The sequence below is a fragment of the Oncorhynchus gorbuscha genome, linkage group LG10 (genome assembly GCF_021184085.1).
Source record: "Oncorhynchus gorbuscha isolate QuinsamMale2020 ecotype Even-year linkage group LG10, OgorEven_v1.0, whole genome shotgun sequence".
Lineage (NCBI taxonomy): Eukaryota > Metazoa > Chordata > Actinopteri > Salmoniformes > Salmonidae > Oncorhynchus > Oncorhynchus gorbuscha.
This window is the reverse complement of record NC_060182.1, coordinates 71,401,958-71,417,316: the sequence shown is the minus strand read 5'-3', so window position 1 is coordinate 71,417,316 and position 15,359 is coordinate 71,401,958. Positions and strand designations below refer to the sequence as shown.

The 15,359-nt window shown below is 43.3% G+C and overlaps 1 protein-coding gene across 1 annotated transcript in view; it reads left to right on the top strand.

Moving 5' to 3' along the window:
• The window catches only part of LOC124046486 (E3 ubiquitin-protein ligase pellino homolog 2), a 34,022-nt gene that overhangs the window by 14,407 nt on the left and 4,256 nt on the right, over positions 1 to 15,359 (top strand). The window contains exon 3 of the mRNA XM_046366902.1: positions 5,424 to 5,525. Coding sequence (XP_046222858.1) covers positions 5,424 to 5,525 — 102 coding nt within the window. The remainder of the gene's footprint in view (positions 1 to 5,423; positions 5,526 to 15,359) is intronic.

The window sequence follows — 15,359 nt, the reverse complement described above, 5'->3', positions numbered from 1 at the left end:
TGTCCTGCACAGAGCCCTGACCTCAACTCCATCGAACACCTTTGGGATGAATTGGAATGCCGACTGCGAGCCAGGCCTAATCGCCCAACATCTGTGTCCAACCTCACTAATGCTCTTGTGGCTGAGTGGAAGCAAGTCCCCACAACAATGTTTCAACATCTAGTGGAAAACCTTCCCAGAAGAGTGGAGGCTGTTATAGCAGTAAAGGGGAGGATCAACTCAATATTCATTCCCATGATTTTGGAATGAGATGTTTGATGAGCAAGTGTCCACATACTTTTTGGTCATGTAGTGTATCTACAGAAATAAGACAGATCTAGCTAGTATTGGCAGTATGAGTGTTTGTTTAATAGTCTACTGATTCAGTGAACATCAAGCCTCACAAAATTGATAACATTTTTTTTTTTATTAAACCTGGCTCTCTGGTGTTATTTATTTGGTGTTTACACTTTCAAATTGTCAATTTCTATTAACAATAATAACCCTCCTTGTTGTTATCATTACTATTATGATCATTATAAGAAGCAATATCATTAGTAGGCTTAGTATAGCAGCCTAGTATAACCACCGCAGGCCTTAGAGCACGTGCTGTTTATTCTTAGTCCCGTAACGTAGGCCTATATTTCAATACTTATTTTTAAATAAAATGACAAAGTGACCCTTGAGTAATTAGCGTAAACAATAAATAAACTGTTCCGTTTTGACAATTTGCATTCGAATCGTCCCTGCGATATGCAACTGTTCAGGGAAGTTAGGAACCAATACATGCAGTCAGTCAGGAGAGCAAAGGTTAGCTTTTTCAAACAGAAATTTGCATCCTGTAGCTCTAACTCCAAAAAGTTTTGGGACACTAAAGTCCATGGAGAACAATAGTACCTCCTCCCAGCTACCCACTGCACTGAAGCTAGGTAACACGGTCACCACCGATAAATCCATGATTATCGAACTTTCAATAAGCATTTCTCTATGACTGGCCATGCTTTCCTCCTGGCTACCACAACCCCGGCCAATAGCTCCGCTCCCCCCCGCAGCTACTTCCCCGAGCCTCTCCTGCTTCTCCTTCACCCAAATCCAGATAGCAGATATTCTGAAAGAGCTGCAAAACCTGGGCCCGTATAAATCAGCTGGGCTGGACAATCTGGACCCTTTCTAAAATTATCCGCCACCGTTGTTGCAACCCCTATTACCAGTCTGTTCAACCTCTCTTTTGTATCGTCCGAGATCTCTAAAGTTTGGAAAGCTGCCACGGTCATCCCCCTCTTCAAAGGGGGTGACTCTCTAGACCAAACTTTTAGACCTATATCCATCCTGCCCTGCCTTTTTCTGAAGTTTTTGAAAGCCAAGTTAATTAAAAGATCACTGACCATTTCGAATCCCACCGTACCTTCTTCGCTGTGCAATCCAGTTTCCAAGCTGGTCACGGCTGCACCTCAGCCACGCTCTCAAGGTACTAAACGATATCATAACCGCCATCGATTAAAGACAGTACTGTGCAGCCGTCTTCATCAACCTGGCCAAGGTTTTCGACTCTGTCAATCGCCGTATTCTTATCGGCAGAGGGCACAGTCCATCACTCTTTTCTCAAATGACTGCCTCGCCTGGTTCACCAACTACTTCGCAGATGGAGTTCAGTGTGTCAAGTCGGAGGGCCTGTTGTCCATACCTCTGGCAGTCTCTATGGGGGTACCACAGGGTTCAATTCTCAGGCCAACTCTTTTCTCTGTACATATGAATGATGTCGCTCTTGCTGCGGGTGATTCCCTGATCCACCTCTATGCAGACACCATTCTGTATACATCTGGCCCTTCTTTGGACACTGTTAACTAACCTCCAAACGAGCTTCAATGACAACACTCCTTCCGTGGCCTCAAACTGCTCTTAAACGCTAGTAAAACCAAATGCTTGCTTTTCAAACGTTCGCTGCCCGCCCGACTAGCATCACTACTCTGGACGGTTCTGGAATATGTGGACAACTACAAATACCTAGGTGTCTGGCTAGACTGTAAACTCTCCTTCCAGACTCATATTAAACTCTCCAATCCAAAATCAAATCTATTTTGCAACAAAGCCTCCTTCACTCATCTACACAATAGCTTCCAATACTCTACTCAGCAAATTGGATGCAGTCTTTCAGTGCCCTCTGTTTTTTTTACCAAAGCCCCTTATACCACCCACCACTGCGACCTGTATGCTCTCGTCGGCTGGCCCTCGCTACATATTTGTCGCCAGACCCACTGGCTCCAGGTCATCTATAAGTCTATGTTAGGTAAAGCTCCGCCTTATCTCAGCTCACTGGTCACGATAACAACATCCACTCGTAGCAATCGCTCCAGCAGGTATATCACACTGGTCATCCCCAAAGCTAACACCTCATTTGGCTGCCTTTCCTTCCAGTTCTCTGCTGCCAGTGACTGGAATGAATTGCAAAAATCGCTGGAGACTTACATTTCCCTCACTAACTTTAAACATCAGCTATCTGAGCAGCGAACCGATCGCTGCAGCTGTACATAGTCCATCTGTAAATAGCCCACCCAATCTACCTACCTCGTCCCCATATTGTTTTTATTTACTTTTCTGCTCTTTTGCACACCAGTATCTCTACTTGCACATCATCATCTGCTCATGTATCATGTAGTGTTAACCTGCTAAATTGTAATTACTTCGCTACAATGGCCTATTTATTGCCTTACCTCCTCATGCCATTTGCACACACTGTACATAGACCTTTTTTCTATTGTGTTATTGACTGTGCGCTTGTTTATTCCATGTGTCGCACTGCTTTGCTTTATCTTGGCCAGGTCGCAGTTGTAAATGAGAACTTGTTCTCAACTAGCTTACCTGGTTAAATAAAAAATGCATGAGGCTGTTTTTAGTCTTTGCTGTAATAAAGTCTTAAACAACAGACTTTCTGGTACGCTTTTAATTTATTTCGTGTTTACATTGTTCCAAATGGTCAGAAAAAATGCTATTGTAATCTATAATATGCATGCAGTGCTTGTTTCTTGCCTTCTTTGTCTTGATCTCCAGTATTTTCCACAACTAGTCAAATTTATTCCACAGAGCAACCAGTGAACATTCTCCCACTTCGAGCTTATTTGTAACGTCCTCTTCATGTGTTCGGAGTTTGTTATAACCTATTTATTGATATGCTATAAGTCAGACCTTATTGGTCATGTGCATGTGATCCATACTTGTCACATGAAGAGAGCAAGGGTTGAGGGAATAGAATGTTTTTCCTAAGCAAATGAGAGATTTCAGTAACAACTTCTCAGTCAAATGGCTGTAATTATGTTGCAGCTTCAGCAACAGCGTGACAAACACTTGATGTTCTGTGGTGGTCGCTGCAGCAGGGAGGAGAGACCGACAACGGGTGCTAGTCACAGTCATTTTTCTTTTTTTTACACAGCGCAGTCTGGGCCTGGCATAATCAAATTAATTGCGGTCGGGCTCCCTCTAGTCATTTGTGTCCATTATTTAATCGAGCATAGCGCTTAAAGCATCAGATGAGCTCAGTGCATATAGTTGATTTGATTAAAACACACAGGATGTGTCTCTGGAAAAAAGCATGTTTTAAAATTTCGACCAGATTCTCATTTGACAAAGTTTTGAGTCAGAGACAGCCCTACATGACACACCACATTAGGTTTATGTAGGAGGTCATGTACTGTCTGTTTTAAATTGATGGGGCTTTATTACCCCCCCCCCCCTCCCTCTGCTATCACCCAGGTATCAGGGCCTGTATTAAGCTTCGTTTAGCGGGTGAAGTGAGGAGGAAGTTGTTGCAGTTGGCTGACCTTCCGCTCACAGCTGTAAACAGAGATGAAATGGCTGTTCTTTCTGGCAGGCAAGAAAGGGAACCTTGTTTTGAAATTCTCCTTTTTGTGGCCCTCCGTAGCCTACCACTGGTGTCAGTGAATGAGTTCAACATACCTATCGTCCTTGAGCCAGCACAGAGTTCTATTTGAGAGGGCAACTATTATGGATATCCGTGTGTGTCCCCCGATGCCTCCTCTCACTCAGCAGGAATGTGTTTTTCACTCAAGACACACACGCCATGTGAACATAATGAGAAAGCTGACTGAGTGAGTGGGGCTATGCACACTAGTAGATAATGAGGATCTCTGCCATTGCCAGACTCCTATTCAAATCCTGCCCTGCTCTCTAATCTGCCCACTTGATCTCAATTAGAGGGGTCTGTCCGTGTGTGTGTTCCTTTGGGTGTTCCCTAACATACGGTTTAGGCTACTTCGTTCTCCAGATCTCATTTGGTTGCGTGGGACTTTAGCACTGGATATGCGGAACTCCAAAAAGGAGAACCAAATGTTCTGTTGAAAATGTTAACTCTATCATGGTTTCTTACTCCTGCAGACCCCCGTAGTGTGGCTCGTATGTAGGCCGTGCCTAGCGTAGTGGGAGGGCTGTGACTGAGAGTATAAACTGTATCTGAGCCCAGACAGACACCGGTGGATGGATGTTAGCAGTGTGCTTTGTGTTAAGACAAGCCCCTGTATGTCTCGCTACAGGATCTCCTTTTTTTAATATATTTTTTTTAAACTTTTAAAAGTTTTTTTCTCTGCAGCTGCACAATACAGCAATCGTGAGTGACCCACTTTTACCTCTCCTTTGCTCACGTGATGGAGCTGTTAGGGGAAATGGAATTTAGATTCCGATTTAGTGGATTGGCTGGGTGGCGGCAGGGCTGGGTTGATTGAAATGAATCCCCCTTCATGAAGCTCAGATGATAGCCTGGCCTTTGTTGACTGAGCCTAGAGGCCTGTTCATGGTCACTGTAATGGAAGTGTTCAATCTCAGGAACACTGATCCCTAGTATTACTGTCCCGACTCCTGTTTGTTTTTGTCTTCTACCCCCTGTTAAGACTAATTAAATGGTTACCTAACCAAACGGCTAATCAAATGGCTACCCGGACTATTTGCATTGACCCCCCCCCCCTTTGTTTTTACGCTGCTGCTACTCCCTGTTTATTATCACTTTACCCCTACCTACATCTACATATTACTTCGACTAACTTGTACCCCCGCACATTGACTTGCTACTGTTACCCCCTGTATATAGCCTTGTTATTTTGTTGCTCTTTTATTTTTTTTACTTTGGTTCATTTCATAAATATTTTTCTTAACTGCATTGTTGGTTAAGGGCTTGTAAGTAAGCATTTCATGATAAGGTTTACACCTGGTGTATTTGGCGCATGTGACAAAACATTTGATTTGATCACCTTTTATAGCACTGAAGAAGCCCTTTGTTTCAATAGGTTTGTATGATTTCATTAGTAAGGAGCTCATACATTATTGTAATTGGCAAATGACTTAATATCCTATTAAGAGTTTCAATGTAAGAACTGTCACTATCAGTCCATTCTATGCATGTGTAGAATGCATCTGTTGATCTTCTGCTGTTGTTTCAGGCGGTGAACTGTAAAGGGCAGCACAGTATTTCCTACACTCTGTCCAGGAACCAGACAGTAGTGGTGGAATACTGCCATGACAAAGACACAGACATGTTTCAGGTAAGTCTGTCCGTTTCAATATTCATTGGTCTAAATTTATCAGATCATGTACATTTCATTGTCCATTTTACTGAAAACCCTCAAACCACAAGTTTATAAGGCAATCTGCTTAGTAATATACATTTCGTGTTAATGCATTTTTAACCAAACTCTGGTCTGTTTTATTTAAATCTTTAATGAAGTCTCTGTCTTCCTCATGGAATTGTTTGCTACGAAGCTGGGCAGTGTTTCTATAGCACTGTGGTCTCTCTGTGACCGTCTGTCCCACTTTCTCTTCTTCCCACTCTCCTTCCCTCAAGTGAACACATGTTCTGTTCTGCACACTGTTCTCCCCCTAGCGTTAATCTACAGCACAGAGACCGCTCCACTCCCACCAGGGAGACATTCTACTGCTGCAGACGCGCTTTACATTCTAACCTTTATTGTGTCTGTGTCTGCAAATGGCAGTAAGTTAAAAAGAAGCCATACCCAGCAGAGGGCTGTTTAAAATCCACTCGGGGACAGACGTTGGCCTACTAAAACAACGTTTGACACTTCAGACAGTTTTGATCTTCAACTCTACAAACTGAAAATCGTCAATCGCGATACCAAAATGATGAACATGGAAAGAAATTGCGGATAATGTGAGAACACCAGCTGTGTCAGAGAACCGCGAATCAAACCATACCGGAGATAAATGACGAGCTGGGTAAGAGATGTATTGAACATTTAGAGATTAGTTCATGCTTTCTTAACTTTCACTCACAATTATACATTTTGGAATTCGCTGGTAACGCTACCTTATTCAAGACTTTCTTTTAGAACTTAGATATTCCCACAGTTGAACCTGAGATACTGTGGCTGCTGAATTGGCAGAACATTTCTCTGTAGAAGAGATTATGTTGGCAATTAAATCTATGCAGTGTGATAAATCCTCTGGGCCCAGTGGATTTCTTAACAAATTTTCTCAGGTCAACTTTTTCCTCTCCTGCGTTCCATATTTGAGGATTCATTCTCCTCGTATTTTTTACCCAGCAGGTAGCCTAGTGGTTAGAGCGTTGGGCCAGTAACTGAAAGGTTGCCAGGTCGAATCCCCGAGCAGACAAGGCAAATAAAAATCTGTTGATCTGCTCCTGAACAAGGCAGTTCCTAGGCACACTGTTCCGAGGCAATCATTGCAAATAAGAATTTGTTCTTAACTGACTTGCCTAGTTAAATAATAATTAAAAAACAACGAGACAGGCATGTATTTCAATTTTCTAATTTAAAAAATATATATTGTATGTTTCATATAGGCCAATTTCTTAAAATGCGACGTTATAGATGCTTGCCCACCGTTTTGAGTCAGTCCTTCCCTCCATTATCTCTACAGATCAAACTCTGGGTGGCAGGTAGCCTAGTGGTTAGAGCGTTGGACTAGTAACCAAAAGGTTGCAAGATCGAATCCCTGAGCTGACAAGGTCAAATCTATCGTTTTGCACCTGAACAAGGCAGTTAACTCACTTTTTTTCCTTGGCAGTCATTGAAAATAAGAATTTGTTCCTAACTGACTTGCCTAGTTAAATAAAGGTGAAAAAAAAACTGGCTTCATTTTAAAATCCTCTTTTTCCAACATTGAACGTCTTTATAATATACTTTATAATCCCAATTCATCTGACGCTCCAGAGATATTTGATTAGGTGGAATGGGTTTTTCTTTTTTATACTCTCAAACGATTTGGATTTGATCCAAATGTTTTATCCTGGATCAAAGTCCTTTACTCCTATGGCTGCAGTACGCACAAATAATAGGATGAAAGGTTCTCTTTGGGACAAGACCGGGTTCGTCAGCTGTTTGCCATCGCAATACGTTATAACGCCACTATCAAAAGTTTTCCAAGAGGGGGCTTAGAGAATAAACTAATACATATAGATATATAATAGCATGTCATCCGCATAGAGTGAGACTTTATTCTCTAAGCCCTCTCTTCGAAAACCTTTTGATAAATAAGATAAGTTAAGTTATAACGCCACTATCTGATAATTTTGCAGGTCTCTTAATTTTTTTCCTGGAAAAAACTGCAAAATTATCAGTTTCTCTGGTTTTAATATTTTATAGGTACGTGTTTATTCTATAAACTACTGACATTTCTCCCAAATTCCAAATATAAATATAGTAATTTAGTGCATTTATTTGCAGAAAATGACAACTGGTCAAAATACCAAAAAATATGCAGTGTTGTCAGACCTCGAATAATGCGAAGAAAATAAGTTCATATTCATTTTTAAACAACATAATACTAATGTTTTAACTGCAAATGAATTACTTATAAATCATACAATGTGATTTTCTGGATTTTTGTTTTAGATTCCGTCTCTCACAGTTGAAGTGTTCCTATGATAAAAATGACAGACCTCCACATGCTTTGTAAGTAGGAAAACCTGCAAAATCTGCAGTGAATCAAATACTTGTTCTCCCCACTGTATCTGTTTGGGCTTCTTGCAGTCAATTTGCAGTTATGCTCCAGAAAAAATTGGCCCGTGGCTGAATCTAGTTGATGATCTATAAGTTATTAAACTTGTACACTCTGGAATCCCTGGACTCTTAATAACCAATGGGAAGAGGATTTACGTGAACAACTTTCATATGAGTGTGCTTCAAAGAATCCATTCTTCACCTATATGTCTAAGACATGCTGTAATTCCATTAAAAATAGTTAATCGTCTGCATTGGTCAAAGGATCTCCTAGATTAGACCAGATCCATCCCACTTGTGACCGACGTAAGGAGGCTTCTGCTACTTTAGTGCCGTGTTTTGGAAATGCCCAAAATCGACAGATTTCTGGATAACAATGAGACATTTTCTAAGATACTGGAGAGACCTATAGTGCCTTCGGAAAGTATACAGACCCCTTTTTCCACATTTTGTTCCAGCAATATTCAAACACTTTCCTCATTAATTTACACACAATAATACCCCATAATGACAAAGCGAAAACAAAAGTATTAAAAAACCAAGCATTGAGGTCGAAGGAAATGTCCGTAGAGCTCAGAGACAGGATTGTGTCGAGGCACAGATCTGGGGAAGGGTACCAAAACAATTCTGCAGCATTGATGGTCCCGAATAACACAGTGGCCTCCATCATTCTTAAATGTAAGAAGTTTAGAACCACCAATACTCTTCCTAGAGCTGGTGGCTCAGGCTCAACAAGACTCGAGGCTGTAATTGCTGCCAAAGGTGCTTCAACAAAGTGCTGAGTAAAGGGTCTGAATACCTATGTAAATGTGATATTTCAATTAGCAAAATTTTCTCAAAGTTGTTTTGCTTCATCATTATATGGTATTGTGTGTAGCTTGATGAAAAGGTCATTATTCGGAGTGGCACCATAGGAGGCCCCCTCTGAACAGTTCTATGGGCAACATGCTGGTAATTTACTACTCTTCTATGTAGACGTCTTATGCTATTTAAGTGGAAGGATCGGTTTCCTCGTATTTTTAACGATTGGATAAAGGAAGGCATGCAACATCTCAAGCTATAGAAAATGTGCTGCTCCGTTAGGGGATCTGCAACTACATTTTATCATATGTCTACCTTTCATATCCTTTGAAGAAGACATGGACCAGCTAATTTCACAACTCCATAAACCAACCCCAATTTAACATTTGTATCACTATTTTTACTCCACTTACTCACTCTAAAAAATGATATTACTGAAATTCTATATCATGCCTGGTTTTAGGGTGTGGTTTTGTTGGAGCATGTGGGGGTTTGGGTTTGATCTGGGAGGAGATCCGTGTGTGTTTTTCCCTCTACTTTGTAACGGTTTTGACTTGAGGTTATTATTTATAGGGGTGCCAGGTAGGTTGTGCCTACCAGAGAAAACATTAGTTTCTCCTTTTAGTTTGGGTGGGAAAGAGTCCCATCTGGTCCGTCAAGTCTACACCAATACAAAGGACGTATGTAAAAGTCAGGATGGAAATAAACTTTTCATAAACCCTTAAAACATTGGAAAGAACTTCAAAAACAATTCTATTCTGTTGCGTGGGTTGTATTAGCAACAACAATGATTACACACATATATAATAATATCACAATGAGTTCTGGTTCCTCCAGAAATGTCCTGTACCTCGGGCCTAAAAAGAGTCCTGCCCGGTAAAGGAGTTCAGTGAACTCAAGTGACTTTTGTCACGCGATGTTTGTCCGTTCGTTCCGTGTAGCGTAAACCCAGTATTAAACATACAATCAATATAACAATTACTTTACCACAGAACCTTAAAGCGGATCAACTCTTAATTAAGTCCAACTACCACTAACTACCCAAATCACAGTATACATCCAAACAAATGAAATACCGTATACAAAAAGGTGGTAGTCAGTCGGTCAGTCAGACAATCCAATCCGCCAATAGATCTCCAGCGGAGAAAGGCCACGAAGAACGGAGAGGTGTAGTCCAGGGACGCAAAGAGTGGATCCGATCCTGGGTAAACTCTCTTAGGCTACAAAACACACGTTTAACGGCAACAAAACAAACGGAATAGAGAAGCTTCGGAACAGAGGGTTGAACACATCCTCATGCACGTCTCCATCACAACCCCCCACTTTTGCGCAGCTGATACTGGCTATTTAATTGGGAATTAAAGGGAAAGCGCCCTATTGGAAGGAGCTGCACTGAGACGGTTCAGAAAAATTCAGGGCCGTCACACACCCCCTCCCCTGGAAAAAGCCGACCATTGCCCTGGAAGGCACATCTTGGTCGGGGAAACCGAGAAAGGTCTCATCGCTTTCCTCTACAAAAATATTCATTACTTTTTGGAGCTCACGCTCCTCAGCTGAGGGGCCACAGGCCTTAAGGTGCGAGACTTCTGGGTCTGGGAATCCGAGAAAAGTCTCCTCACTTTCCTCTTCAAAGATATCCAGGACCTTGCGGCGCTCAATCGCCTCCATTTCCTCAGCCGAGGGGTAACAGGCCTTAAGGCGTGAGACATGGACGATGCGCATATCTTCACCTGTGTCCTCTTTCACCACTCGGTAGTTCAAAGGGCCCATCTGCTCCACAATCCTATATGGTCCTTGCCATTTAGGAGCGAGCTTGGCCGAGAAGAATTGTTCAGCTTTCGAGTAAGGATGAGAGCGAAGCCACACCCGATCACGAAGCTGGAACTGCATGTCTCGTCTGTTCTTATCATAATTTCTCTTCTGCTTGAGTCGAGCCTGGATCATGTTCTTTGAGACAAGAGCTCTCAAGTCATGGAGATGGCCTACCTGGTCATAGCAAGCAGCGTCTGGAGTAAGCTGCTGGGGCTGTAGCACCATATCCAAGGGTCCTCTGAGAGGACGACTTAGGTTCAGCTCTGCAGGTGTGACTCCAGTGGACTCTTGCACAGCAGAATTCAGGGCAAATCGAAACTCGTGAAGGTGCTTGTCCCAGTGTTTGTGCTGCGTCCCTACATAGGAAGCAATCATTGTCTTCAAGGTTCGATTTACTCTCTCAGTGAGATTGGTCTGTGGGTGATAGGTCGTGGTCAACTTCTGTCTCAGGTTCCATCTTTGGCAGGTCTCCTCAAAGAGATCAGAGACAAATTGGGAACCTCGATCAGACAGGATGTAATCAGGCACTCCCCAGCGAGTCAGGATCTCTTTCGTAAGGATGTTAGAGACGGTCCTTGCTGTGGCCTGACGCAGGGAAAAGAGTTCCACCCACTTTGAATAATAATCAACAAAAACAAGCATGTACACATTCTGATTGGAGCTTCTAGGAAATGGACCCATCAAATCCACTCCTAACATTTCCCAAGGTCGGGTAACCACCGTTTGCTGCAACATGCCAGCAGGCTTTCTACCTTCTGGTTTGTACATTTGACAAACCTGACAGTTTCGGATGTGTGACTTCACATCCATGCTCAGATGTGGCCAGTACAGTAACGCTTGCAACCGCTTGTAGGTTTTGAACCTGCCCAAATGACCAGCTAATGGGTCTTCATGGAAATGTTGAAGCAGTTGAAGGCGTAGAGTTTCAGGTATGTACATTTGGTAGAGTGTTCTGTGAGGTAGTTGTACGACTCGGTAGACTTTATCTTCAATGATGGTCAGCTTTGTGGTAGGATTGACCATCTTTTCTCCATCTTCCAGGATAGTCTGGTACAAAGCCTGTACTTCTGGATCATCCTGTTGAGCTTTCCATATTGCCTCATCAGAGATGGGAAAGTCTGTTTTGGGCGAGTCTCGACTGCTTGACAGGACAGTAGCACATGTAAGATCAGGGCCACCGTTATCACAAGTAGGAGCTCTGGACAAGGCATCTGGAACAGTGTTGTATTTTCCTTTCCTGTATTCCACTGCAAATGTGAACTCTTGCAACCGTAGAGCCCATCTTATGAGTCTGGTGCTTGGTTTGTTGGTCTTGAACACCCACACAAGGGAGGAATGGTCCGTGACCACAGTGAAGTGTCTACCCTCCAAGTAGTACCTCCACTTTTCCAAAGCCCAGACAACTGCAAGGCACTCTTGCTCGGTTGTGGAGTAGTTCCGTTCTGCTCCATTCAATGTCCGACTGGCGAACGCTAGCACTTCTTCAGTGCCAAGTCCAGTCTGTTGGACTAGGACAGCACCAAGTCCAACATCACTTGCATCAGTGTAAACAACAAAAGGGCAATCAAAGTTGGGATGACCTAAAATGGGAGGTGTGACGAGATGTCGTTTCAGGGTTTCAAATGAGGTCTGGCACTCTGCCGTCCATTGGAATTTCGCTCCTTTTCGCTTCAACGCGTTGAGGGGTTCTGCCACCTGGGAGAAGTTCGACACAAACCGATGGTACCATCCAGCCATACCAAGGAACCGTTGAAGGGCCTTGAGTGTGGTTGGCACAGGGAAGTCTTGTACAGCCTTTGTCTTTTCAGGATCCACATGAATGCCGTCGAAAGACACAATATGGCCAAGGAACTTCAGGGAGGTTTGGCAGAAGTTGCTCTTCATATTTAAGGTCAGACCAGCTTCTCTTAGCTTGTCCAACACTGCTTGAAGATCTTGAAAGTGTCTTTCTCTGTTCTGAGAGTAGATAATTATATCGTCCAGGTAGACGAAACAGATCTTCCCTTTGAGCTCACCTAACGCAATCTCCATGAGTCTTTGGAAAGTGGCAGGGGCATTCTTTAATCCAAAGGGCATCACCTTAAAGGAAAACAAGCCCTCAGCACAGACAAAAGCAGTCTTATCCTTGCTTTCCTGGTCCATCTCAACCTGCCAATAACCACTATTGAGGTCAAGGGTAGTGAACACAACAGCGCCAGACAATGACTCCAGGATCTCATGGATGGTAGGAAGAGGATAGGCATCAGTCTGAGAAACATTGTTGGTCTTCCTATAGTCCACACAAAATCTAAGACCACCAGTCTTTTTTGGGATGAGGACAACAGGAGCAGCCCAGGGAGAGGAGGAACGTTCTATTATATCTTGTGCTAACATATCATTTATGAGTCCCTTTTGGATGATTAGCTTCGCTGGGGACAAACGATATGGCTTTTGCTTGATCGGCATTTCCTGTGTAAGGAATATTTTGTGCTTCAGGAGCCCGGTGCGTCCTAGCTTTGAAGTACATACATCAGCATTATTCTGCAGCTGTTCCAACAGCCGTAACTCCTCTGGCTGTTCCAGCTGAGCTCTTCTCACAGCCTGTAAAAGGAGATCGTCAGAAGGATTATCAAGGGTTAGTGGTACCGGAGCAACGGCAGAGAAGAGTGCCACATTTGAACCCCAATCATGTAACTTTTTAGCTTCTGATTGGTGCGGTATTAACTGAAAGGATGGGGATGTCGATGGGGGGGGCGTAGGCAGTGACTCTTGGGGTTTCAGCTCTGGTTAAAGCACCCAGAGAAGGATGGTCATTGCTGCGAAGAGAGTTAGGTGTGTTGGCCTGTTGTGATTTGTGGTTTCTGGAAGGGTTTACTTGATACGGTCTTGGACATGTAGCTGAAGAATGTCCCTTTTGGCTACATCTCCAACAGAACATGAGAGAGGTCTTGGCTGGAGACTCTGGCTGTTGTTGATGGTCTGTCTTGAGCAACTGTTTGGGTGTCTGTTTCTTTCTCTGGTCATATTGCTGTTGGCATTCTATGTCCTTCTCAAACTGCTGTCCCAAGCGAACCAGTCCATCGACAGTGATGACTGTAGCATTGCCTTGTCTTGGCTGTTCAGAGGTGCCAGCTTGGCCCTCAGTGGTCTGAACAGAAGTGGACACCAGAGAAACTCTGTAAGGAGTTGTGCCTAATGGAGGCCATGTCCACAGACACGTCATCCAACATTTTAACACAATTAGAGAGTTCTCTCTGCAAGTGGCCTACAGTGTTAACCATGGGAGAAAAAACAGATTTAACGTCCTTGAGGACCTCAGTGTGGTGATGTTGCAGGCGCCATTGGAGAGTGGCAGTGAGTTGGTTTCGTTGGTAGTCAAACTGCCTGTCCAGGGCACCAGTAATTTCCCGTCTTCCACTCTCACTGAGCTCTGTCAGCGTGCGGGTTAGAGTGCTCAGTGAGTTTCTGAATTCCATGGCACTCTGTTGTTGCTCTTCCCTCAGACATTTGAAATTATGGTGGATAAGAGTTTGGAGATGTTGTTGAGTCCGACGAATATCAAGGATGTCACCTTGAAGTTGTAAGACTACAACCTCTGGAGATAAACCAGACAATGGAGGAAGGTTGGGTGTCAGAGGGAGGGCTAGCTCAGTACTTCCACACAGATCCATGTCAATAAGTGAGTAACTGGTTAGACCTCCTGTGGCCTGTGGCTCAGGCCGAGCATTCAGATTCCCAGGGCTCTGGCCCAAAGCAACTCCATTATCTCCATTCACATTATGATTTGTATTGTCAGCTTGATGGTCAGAATGGCCCTGTGTATTCCCATTGACAGGTATGACATGGATGAGCACATTATCTTGGGGTGAATCCATTGTTTTAATTCCACACAAAATATTTGCTTTGGTTAGTTCTCAATGTTGAGCTGTCCCATCTGGGGTGCCATTTTTTATGTAACGGTTTTGACTTGAGGTTATTATTTATAGGGGTGCCAGGTAGGTTGTGCCTACCAGAGAAAACATTAGTTTCTCCTTTTAGTTTGGGTGGGAAAGAGTCCCATCTGGTCCGTCAAGTCTACACCAATACAAAGGACGTATGTAAAAGTCAGGATGGAAATAAACTTTTCATAAACCCTTAAAACATTGGAAAGAACTTCAAAAACAATTATATTCTGTTGCGTGGGTTGTATTAGCAACAACAATGATTACACACATATATAATAATATCACAATGAGTTCTGGTTCCTCCAGAAATGTCCTGTACCTCGGGCCTAAAAAGAGTCCTGCCCGGTAAAGGAGTTCAGTGAACTCAAGTGACTTTTGTCACGCGATGTTTGTCCGTTCGTTCCGTGTAGCGTAAACCCAGTATTAAACATACAATCAATATAACAATTACTTTACCACAGAACCTTAAAGCGGATCAACTCTTAATTAAGTCCTCAACTACCACTAACTACCCAAATCACAGTATACATCCAAACAAATGAAATACCGTATACAAAAAGGTGGTAGTCAGACAATCCAATCCGCCAATAGATCTCCAGCGGAGAAAGGCCACGAAGAACGGAGAGGTGTAGTCCAGGGACGCAAAGAGTGGATCCGATCCTGGGTAAACTCTCTTAGGCTACAAAACACACGTTTAACGGCAACAAAACAAACGGAATAGAGAAGCTTCGGAACAGAGGGTTGAACACATCCTCATGCACGTCTCCATCACAACCCCCCACTTTTGCGCAGCTGATACTGGCTATTTAATTGGGAATTAAAGGGAAAGCGCCCTATTGGAAGGAGCTGCACTGAGACGGTTCAG